General features: G+C 37.9%; 1 protein-coding gene across 2 annotated transcripts in view; it reads left to right on the top strand.

The window, feature by feature from the left end:
- Positions 1–9,788, top strand: part of LOC120421410 (heparan sulfate glucosamine 3-O-sulfotransferase 5) — a 48,038-nt gene extending 38,250 nt beyond the window's left edge. Inside the window, exons 8-9 of one of the 2 annotated variants that reach the window (XR_005605977.2) lie at positions 3,199–3,656; positions 3,744–9,788. Coding sequence is in view for 1 of the 2 variants with exons in the window: in XM_039584617.2 (XP_039440551.1) it covers positions 3,199–3,422 (224 nt within the window). In the remaining variant the exon portion in view is untranslated. Of the gene's footprint in view, positions 1–3,198 lie in introns of both variants that reach the window. The other variant, XM_039584617.2, reaches the window with a different exon arrangement.
- Positions 9,789–10,128: the final 340 nt, after the last annotated feature.

The following is a 10,128-nucleotide window of genomic DNA, read 5'->3' on the forward strand; positions in this document are numbered from 1 at the left end:
AAACAATTGGAGGAGCACAAGTTTGGGTGTGAGTGGTCGTTATGGAATCAAGGTTCTTCTTGGGGGCGAACGTGGGAAAAAGAGTGGAATTGTTGGACAACTCCTCTCGAAATAATTGATATTTGATGATTATTTGTGCTTTCGTAAACGTACGTATCTACAGGAATGGGATTGGGTCGCAATAGGCCAAGCGATTATGGAAAAAGTTATGCAAGCAATGACGGCGATAGGCGTTACTTGATGGTAGTACGATTGTTTCACAAGTTTTTCTGTGCCATAAGTTAGAATTGAATTGATGTTTCAATCTCTCTAATTTAAAATCGACACTCTTTGGACTGTTTAGAGTCTAATCAATACGATGACTTAAAAATAGCTGGTATGTGTATGTATCTACCTTGCGTGATTTATTTAATTAGCAATTTAATCGATATCGTAGTAATTATCACTATAAATATCAGGGGATGAAAAGCCAAAAGAAATGAAATCCTTGTCAGCGGAAGTTATATCCTCAAGTTTTGTCTGTTCTGTTGTCTGTTTTGGTATCCAAAGAATTACCATAACTAGAGTAGCGCAGCACCCATCCGTGAGAAAAAAGAACACGGGCTACAGTGGGGAGACTGTATCTCTTCAACCGAAGGGAAAAAAAATATCCTATGTTTTAGAAAGTTGTGCGGAATTGACTCAAACTTTTTATAGAAAACAACAATAAAAAAATTGAAAATATTTATGCAAACAAATTTTTTTATTGTTTGTAATTTTAAAACATATATGCACTTAATGTTCGCTTTATTTTTTTCTTTTACAAATCCGTAAAAATCTAATATGAAATTGTTGTTACTAATAAGAGAATCAATAATTTTGTTGATTAAAAACATATTGCACAATATTTCTTCTCATAACATTTTGAAAATTCTAGTTTAAAATGTTTTTCAAAACAATGACTCAAAGAACTGTTCGAGTCAAAAATCCATACCGTCAACTGGTCAGTCTGTGGTCTGCGTCCCTCACACACCAAAAAAAGTGCTAAAAAGTACAAAAACTAACTTAATCCACCTATGTGGTTGGAGCCTTCCTCACAACAATGGCTGTACACAAGTTTCATCTATTTTTTAGATCCGGCTTCCAAAAAGTACATCGCTATCACTTAAGTGGCCATATCTCGATACAGGGTTGCCAGATCTTCAATCTTTTGGACTTATTGGAAAGGTATTTTGATAAGTTAACCAACAAAAGGTCGGATGATGGATCCGGACAAAGTTTACATACATTTAAGTGAGATCCGGCTTCAAAAAAGTACATCAATATCACTTAAGTGGCCATATCTCGAGACAGGGTTGCCAGATCTTCAATGTTTTGCACTCGTTGGAAAGGTCTTTTGATAACCTAACCAACAATGGGTCAGATGGTGGATCCGTACATAGTTTACATACATTTAAGTGAGATCCGGCTTCAAAAAAGTACATCAATATCACTTAAGTGGCCATATCTCGAGACAGGGTTGCCAGATCTTCAATGTTTTGGACTCATTGGAAAGGTATTTTGATAAGTTAACCAACAATAGGTAGGATGGTGGATCCGGACATAGTTTACATACATTTAAGTGAGATCCGGCTTCAAAAAAGTACATTAATATCACTTAAGGGGCCATATCTCGAGACAGGGTTGCCAGATCTTCAATAATTTAGACTCGTTGGAAAGGTTTTTTGATAACCTAACCAACGATGGGTCGGATGATGGACCCGGACATAGTTTACATACATTTAAGTGAGATCCGGCTTCAAAAAAGTACATCAATATCACTTAAGTGGCCATATCTCGAGACAGGGTTGCCAGATCATCAATGTTTTGGACTCGTTGGAAAGGTCTTCTGATAATCTAATCAACGATGGGTCGGATGATGGACCTGGACATAGTTTACATACAGTTAAGCAAGATCCAAATATATGTGAAAACACATTTTTATACATAACTTTTGAACTACTTATCGAAACTTCAATCTGTATAAAACTCGATCTATGGGACCCTAAACTAAGTCGAATGCAACAAGTTCGGGTCAAATCGGTTCAGCCAGTGCCGAGAAACATGAGCTAGTTTGTTGGTCACATACATACATACACACATACATACACACACACATACACACAGACATTTGTTCAGTTTTCGATTCTGAGTCGATATGTATACATGAAGGTGGGTCTACGATGTTTTTATACGAAGTTCATTTTTAGAGCAGGATTAAAAAAAAAAAAAAATTAGGCCCCCAGACGATAAAACGATTAATTTCTGTAAGATTTTAGACAGTTTTTGCTCTTGGGTTATTTTTATGTTTCTATGTTTAATGTTTTTGTAGAATCCCTGAAGAAGATGTCAAATACATCGAAACGTCGGAAGTAGAACAAAAACGGATCGTTTTTGATTGATTATTTACGACTGCTAAGCCGAAAACAGCCATATTAAAAGCTTTTCTGGATCAAGTTTTATAGCTTTGGTCTGTTCTACAAAGTTGTAGAGCATTCAATAATTGAAAATTATTTTCAATAAGATTCTCACTTTTGGGAATATTGGATGGAAGAAGCGCACCGTGCAAATCAAATCGTAAGAAAGCTGAGTTTTCCATACAATTTTTCAGTGTTTCCCATACAAACTTCATTTTCGAGTATCAATGGGAAAATGTAGACCGATTTTGCTCATATTTCAAGCAAAACAATTTAAATGGGCCAATGCCGAAGTGTAAACAAAGAGTCTATCCTGCTCACGCCAGTTGATGTTTACATTAGGAACGAGCAGGATAGACTCTTTGTTTATATTTCGGCATTGGCGCATTTACATTGTTTTGCTAGATTTGGCCCAGAGTCCTAAAATAGCTCAACAATCAGTTTGTGGAGCGAGGTTTTGAGAAAAAGTCCCATATTCTTGGCACTCTATTGGGCAATCGTAACACACCAACCACACAATTACAATTATGCACTTAACGGCAGTAAAGAAAATGTAAATTTCATTTCTTATAGTATCTTATGTTTCTTCAGATATATTTTTTTTACTCATATTGCATAAGGAGAAATGAATTTCTTCTAAAAGAGATAAGAGGGTGATCAATTTACAACAAATAAGGTTCACGAGAACAAATGCACTTGTACACCGTAATGACTCAACAGCTAAAAATACATTTGTTTTCTTTTCTTCTTCATGTCCCTGCAGGAATCGAGCCCCGAATCGGTAGCAATAACTTCTACTTCAACGAGACGAAGGGTTTCTACTGTCTGCGCAACGAAACCGGCGACAAGTGCCTGCGGGAGACGAAGGGCCGCAAGCATCCCCGGGTCGATCCGGTGGTGGTGTCGAAACTGCGCAAGTTTTTCGTCGAACACAATCAAAAATTTTACGAACTGGTCGGCGAGGACCTCGGCTGGCCGGAGGAGTAGAAGAGCATTGTCACTGTCACGCCACCGGCTCCAACGGATTCCAGAGGGCATCGCACAAAAGCTGAAATGAGTAAACGGGTAGACGGGATAGTTCAAGGATCGAAAACACGAGAGGTAGGTGTAAAGCTGAACTGAATTAGTAGAGAAAGCTATCCCAGGATGACGAACGGGTTCAGCATCCGACGCGTAGCGTAAAACAGCGAAGAAACCATGCAACCAAATCCAAGCAGGAAAGTAAGAAAGCTTTCAGTAGTAGCGCACGTTTTTGAAACGTTTTAGATAGGGATTAATTAATACAAAATCAATATTTTTGAATCGCAGGGGGTGCTTTTTTGGTAAATACTACGCGGGCACCGGACGGCACACGGCAGGTCGACGGACACGGGGGCCACGTGGAATTGTCTACAGGAAGTTGGTTTAGCGGATTTCGCGGAAAAAGGTGTTTTTGTCTGGCACCATATCTAGACGGTGTCATTAGACTGGGGTGGAAAATGGCTTTCACATTCAACAGCAGCAATGACAAAAGTAACCACCGAATGAGAGAGAACGCGCGATGAAAATGGCAAATAAAGGCAAGATTTATCCGTTATTCGAAGTTTGCTGGAATCGTCGTTAGAATAATACCGTCGAGAGCGTAACGAGGCGCTTTCGAAGAGCCAAGAGGGGAGGATAGGAACGTTTTGTGAAACTTGGATGAAATTATATTTAACGGAAACCTGAACAAAGATTAGACTCTGTGGTGTGGCAAGGCGCACGCGAGCAGTTGGAAATGGAAACAACGGCTCATTAAATTTAAATAAGGGCCGCTATAACGGGGCATGTTGAAGATTTGAATTTAATTGGTATAACAAGATTTTGCTGTAACAGCGTGCCTTGTGTGACAGTTACGAGAAGCGATTAACTGCTGGTTTTGCATTTCTGTTTTTTTTATTTTAGATTTGATTGTTTTCATCGAAATTGCGTTTAAAATTACACCTTAGTTTTTGATCGAATGACTTTCAGTAACAATGACAATCTGTGATCTAGCAAATTTTATCTATTTTTTTAATATGGAACAAATGGTTTTGTAAATAACCTGATTTGGCGTGTTTCTTGTTATCAAAACAAAGATCAGTAAAATCGAACGGTGAACAGCAATTTGTAGGTTTTTTGGTGACTTGGGATAAAAATGTTAATGTACAATTTGAATACGATGGGGAATGATGAAACTTACTTTCAAATCATTTTGTTTGTTCGAAAACGTCGAAAATTAGTTTAAGATAGGAGTCTATTCAACGTGAAACAATTAGAAATTCATTTTTCTGCGTTTATAATCATATTGTGCATTTTGGGCTCGTTTAAAAATATTTTATTTTTTGTGTAATTCCAATGTACAGTACCGCAAAAACATTTTGTCCTTGTTTGGTCAGAGTCGAGGGACATAAACATTAAAAAATAGTTGCAACGTTCCAATTATGGAGACGCATGGTGTTCCATAAATAAAGGTTTTGTGTAACCATAGAGTTATTATAACATGTAAATATATATCATGTATTATTGCAAGCTACAAAAAAGTCTCTGAAATTTTGATAAGCAAAAATATACATTAGGAGATGTTGGTGGATATCCACACTCCATAAAGAAAAGATTATTTTATATGGACAATTGTCCATTTTGATCATACAGAAAGTACTGAATAAATTGCAGCCTAATTCAAAAAAATAATAATAAAAATTAGAATAATTTGCCCAAACTTTGGTTTTTGGTTTTCTTTAACGGGAATTAAAAGTTGCAGGTTTACCAATATAACAGTGCTGAAGTGTACAATATGCAACTTGTTTGAATGTTGTAAAAACCAACAGTATGTATGATCTGTCCCGAAATTGTCATAATTTTGCAATTTGTTGCATAAATTTCTACCTCGAACGGATTTCACAGTTGTCAACAATAGTTACTAAGATACACATAAAAAACAATTGTGTTAACCTTATCACCCCTTGTATGGAGTGCCAAAAGTCCTGACAAAAAGGAAGCACCAAAGCAAGGATGCTTAACTCAATTTTCGGGAACCTTGCTCCTCGCTGCGCTTATTAGGTAACGTTTTTTTTTTCTTAAACCCCCCTCCCGAACCAAAAGTGTTCACAAGGCTGCCTTGGTGGGTAGCGTGGAGCTTCAGACCGCAAGCTGAAGGCTGCAGTCAGCCAGCCAAAACCAACCAACCAACCAGGCCCCAGTTGCTTGTGGTGGTGGTCTTTCACTCACAGACACAAGCTGGGCTGGTATAATGCATATTTCTACACAATCTTATCGGACATGTTCTCAACCACATCACGCAAGCTTGTTATTCACTCTGTAAAGAAATTCATCTGTCTTGACGCTTTGCCCTTCTGTGTTCTTGGGCTGAGGTAGTACGACGGGGTGAGTTGGGGTTTGGGTGGGCACCATGTTACATAAATTTATTCCTTGAAAGCGTCCTCGCCTCCTAAACTGACAAACACATGGCTGGCTGGCAACCTACCCCAAGGATAGAGTGTAAGGATAAAGAGCGGGAATTTGCACTCGCAAGTAAAATCCAAGTCAGGAGGGGATGCGAAAAAGCTTACCAGTCACGAAGTCAGTCAACAGTCATCTGCCCTATACCCGCTCCGCTTCTCGAATGACTGAACCGCTAAAGTATCTGGAACTGATTTTGGATGCGGTGATGGTTGAGGAGGGGTCTCACAGATCCATCAGGCTAAAGGCACGTTTGTGCGGCACGCTTCGGCAGTGTCCCTGATTCTAATGGATTTTTGATTCAAAAGGACCTGTGACCTACTCCTCTTTAGACCGGAGAACACGTTTGCCGGGATGAATAGCAGAGAGACCACATCGTCGCCGTCACCCCAACTATGGCAAACGGTTTCAATAAGTTTAATTATTTCCAGTACGTGGCATCAGGCCGGAAATGAAAAGAGGAGAAGACGATGAGCGACGACATTTGCCAACTCTGTCGAGGCGCTTGAGACACAACTTCTTCACACTCTGTGTGACCTCGTCCCATACGATATTCAACGCGCGACGCCGTCGTGAATGCATTTCTGGGAGATGCACCATGGCAAAAGCAGCCATGATTACGGTATAGTGCGGTGATAAAGTCACGTAGTTCACAGCTTCCAAGCGGATGTAGCACCCCACGACCCACCCAACTTACCCCTTTCGGGCGAAGCACCCACACACATACGCCATCTCGTTAGTACGCCGAGGCGGTTTTGGAACTGAAGCATCATTTGGTAACCGAAATGAAATCAGCAGCGTTGGAGCTTTTCAGAAATTTATTCCGAGATTCGGTGGCATAAACAAAAAGTTTTCCCGAAATCGGGCTGACTGGTTCAAAGAGTATAGGGAAAATAGAGTGCCAATGCTGCATGGAAAACGAACCTACTGCGAACGTAAATATTTAGCTCTGCTTTGATAATGTAAACGCAAGCATTTTAACAACTAATTGATATTGAACTCTTGTAATGACAAACAGAAGTTGCATGAGCGGTCTTGATAACTCGGCACAATCAATTCAAATTTGATTTTTTCAAATATTTTGAAACCAGTACAAATAAGCGGTATCTAAAATTTTTCTCGAAGGATACACCTTTTTATGTATTCAAGATTCAACATATATTACATGGGCTATTACGTCCCTATAATACCCGGGCTACAGAATACGTATTTGACGTATTTGATTCGTCGGGATTCAAATCGTCGACCTTTGGATTGTTAGTCCAGTTTGCGGTTTGATTGATCCACCCAGGCGGACCAAAAAATCTTAAATTAGCTTGATTCTTGATTTCTTTAAACCATAACTTAACAAAATTTGCAGATCCGCAAAAAACAAGATCATTGATCATGAACAAACGATCAACAAATCATCGATGTCGTGCCATCTTGTCGCACGGGCCTAATTGAGTTAAAAACGCCATGTTGTGCAGCTTACAATGCCTCACCTTTTGACCATCAAAGATTCGAAAATTCGAACCTGAGATGTTAAAAAAACGAAAAAAATCCGAGCATTGATGTCACTTTTTATATGGAGGAACTTTCAAACAAAACACAAACAAAAAATAATGTAATGTATGACTGTTCAGTACAGCAACTTCATACCGTAATTTATTACCGATTTTATTGAAATTCCTTCAAGCATCAAAAATTTTAACACAAGTGCAAAGTGTCACAGCTCAGATTGCAACACGGTAAAAAATCATAGTGATATTACATCTGGGAATGGGTACATCTTTTAGGTCTGATTTTTTTATTTAGCCTCTAAATTGTGTAAATTCACCATTTTTTCAATGTCTTGCCACATTTTCATTATGAAAAGAAATAATATTACACCTTCCAAATTTACACATTTTTTTACTGTGAAGTTAACTTGTACCGGTCAGTGAGATGATCAACCTTTGCGTTTCAGCCAACAAAACACTCGACTTAAGAATAAATTTTCGCTCTTTCTTGTTCCTCTTTTCGGCAGTGTTGTCCCTTTGTGTGAGTTTACCCAAGTCGAAATCATCCCAAAAATAATCCCCACTTTTTTTTAGTGGGTTGATGCTCACTCGAAGGGTGCTCAAGTAATTTTTCACGAAACTTTTTCCTTCCATCTCCGACAGCAGCACCAGCAGAGAGGGTGGATTGTGTCCCTTTACACTTTCATCCTTCAAGCAGGTCGAAAAAAGCTCGCGCTTCCTCTCCTCATCAATCGTCACACGAGGGTGCTTGGTTTTCTTTCGTCCTTTTTTTCTGGCTGGCTTTTGGGGGCTGCTGAGTGGGTGCACGTGTCATCTGTCTCGTTGTCTTCCACCGCGCGCCGGTCGTCAAAGTTGCCGTCAGTGCCACACGCAGCATACGCCTTGCTTTGTGCCCTGCAGAACCGGTTTGTGGAAACTTTTCCACCTTTCAATTTATCTCATCACTGGGCGGGGGACTTGCGGTATAATTCACGGTGGGAGGAAGGGGAAAAATGCTGGCGATTGGGTTTTTTTTGAGTTTTCAGATTTCAATCTTCTTAAACAATAAAGTTGAAAATATTGATTCCTGCACAGTAGAAAAACATGGTAATATAACATCTACATCTTTTATGTCAGAAAAATGTGTAATTTTACCTCTAAAAAAGTGTAGTTTTACCATTTTTTTAGTGTAGTGTCACTTTTTCAGTCTAAAATGAGGTAAACTTACATGAATATAGAGGTAATATTAAACCTTCCAAATTTACACAATTTTTACTGTGTGTGAACATATCATATGTTGGAATAAAATATGTTCAAACATGTTTAACCAGCATGAAGTTTGTCTTTATTCACAGTATCTTATTTTACAAATCCAAGCCTGAATTTGATGAATTTGTGATACCATTGTATCATGAAAGAATGTTGTAGTGCTACGGTACAATTATATATGTTCCGCAACGTTCTTCAGTTTTTTAAATAAATTCTATAGAAATTTTATATATTCTGCAAACTTCTTCAGAGTGGAAGAATCGATTCGATGTTACCGGCAAAGTTGGTCAATGAAACACAAAGCTCCTGGGAATTTCCGTATACGTTCACAGACTCAAAAATTGCAAAACCCAAATGAGCACTGATTCTACGGGTTTATTAAAACTCTTCTGAACTTTAAATTAGAGCGTCAAATTTCCCCTCCCGGAAAAAACCCTAGGAATTCCCGGGATTTCTCGAAAAAACAAAATTCCCGAATTCCCGAAATTCTAGCGGAAGTAAACATTTTCTTGACTTTTTGATACATGTTTTTATAATTTAAAAAAAAAGAATGAACTTAATATTATTTTATAAAATTCAATTGACTGCTCTTATCAGATCTTATCAGTTCTTTTCAGTTTTTTTTTAATTTCATTTCAAGGTTTATTTCACATGATTTTAATTTCTGGAACATTCATAACTTAGAATAGAAATTTTTCAAACATTACGATATTATGGAATGGCAATAAAATAAATTAATTATAATTATATCGCCAAGATCAAAGTTGATTTTTTTACGTTTTTGTTTATCATGACCATGTTAGATGAAAATTAAATTGATATCATTATACCACGGTGTATTTTTTTTTTGAGACCTCAAATACAATCTAATCTAATCAGACCCTAGCGCAGCCAATCTTTCAAAGGGATCCTGGAGAGTGCCTTAGGTTAGATGACGCCTAGCACTCTTCTTGTCATTTATTAACATTTGTAGTGCGCCATTGCATTAGAATGCAATGAAACATCACAAGCGTTAAAGCGGCCAGGCCTACTGCGTAAAGCCGTATCGCAGAGATGATTCGTAATTGGGTTGAATTTGAGCACTGAGTGTTCGAACAACAACATAATTCTGAATCGACAGGGGAGGAAGAAGCGTGGGGACACACCACCATACCACTATGGGGTTTCAGGCGGCCATAAATCGAAAAACCGACATACTCTAATTATTTTTTTGGTATTTTTTTTTCGAAAATAAACATTCTAACTAAGAAAAATCCGGAGTTTGAAAGTTGTAGGTTCAAAATTCACTGAATTGCAGACCTTCAAAGGCAAAAATGGTAAGAAAAAACATGTTTTTTGACAAAAAAATGATTATTTTTCATAGTTGTACTGTGTAGCTGTTTATGTATTTTTTTCTGCATCATTATATATATTCAGAAAGGTAATTGATTCAACTTTTCAATAACATTTTAAAAAACACACTTTTACAGGCTAAAAAAAAATAT

The sequence above is a fragment of the Culex pipiens genome, chromosome 3 (genome assembly GCF_016801865.2).
Source record: "Culex pipiens pallens isolate TS chromosome 3, TS_CPP_V2, whole genome shotgun sequence".
Taxonomy (NCBI): Eukaryota; Metazoa; Arthropoda; class Insecta; order Diptera; family Culicidae; genus Culex; species Culex pipiens.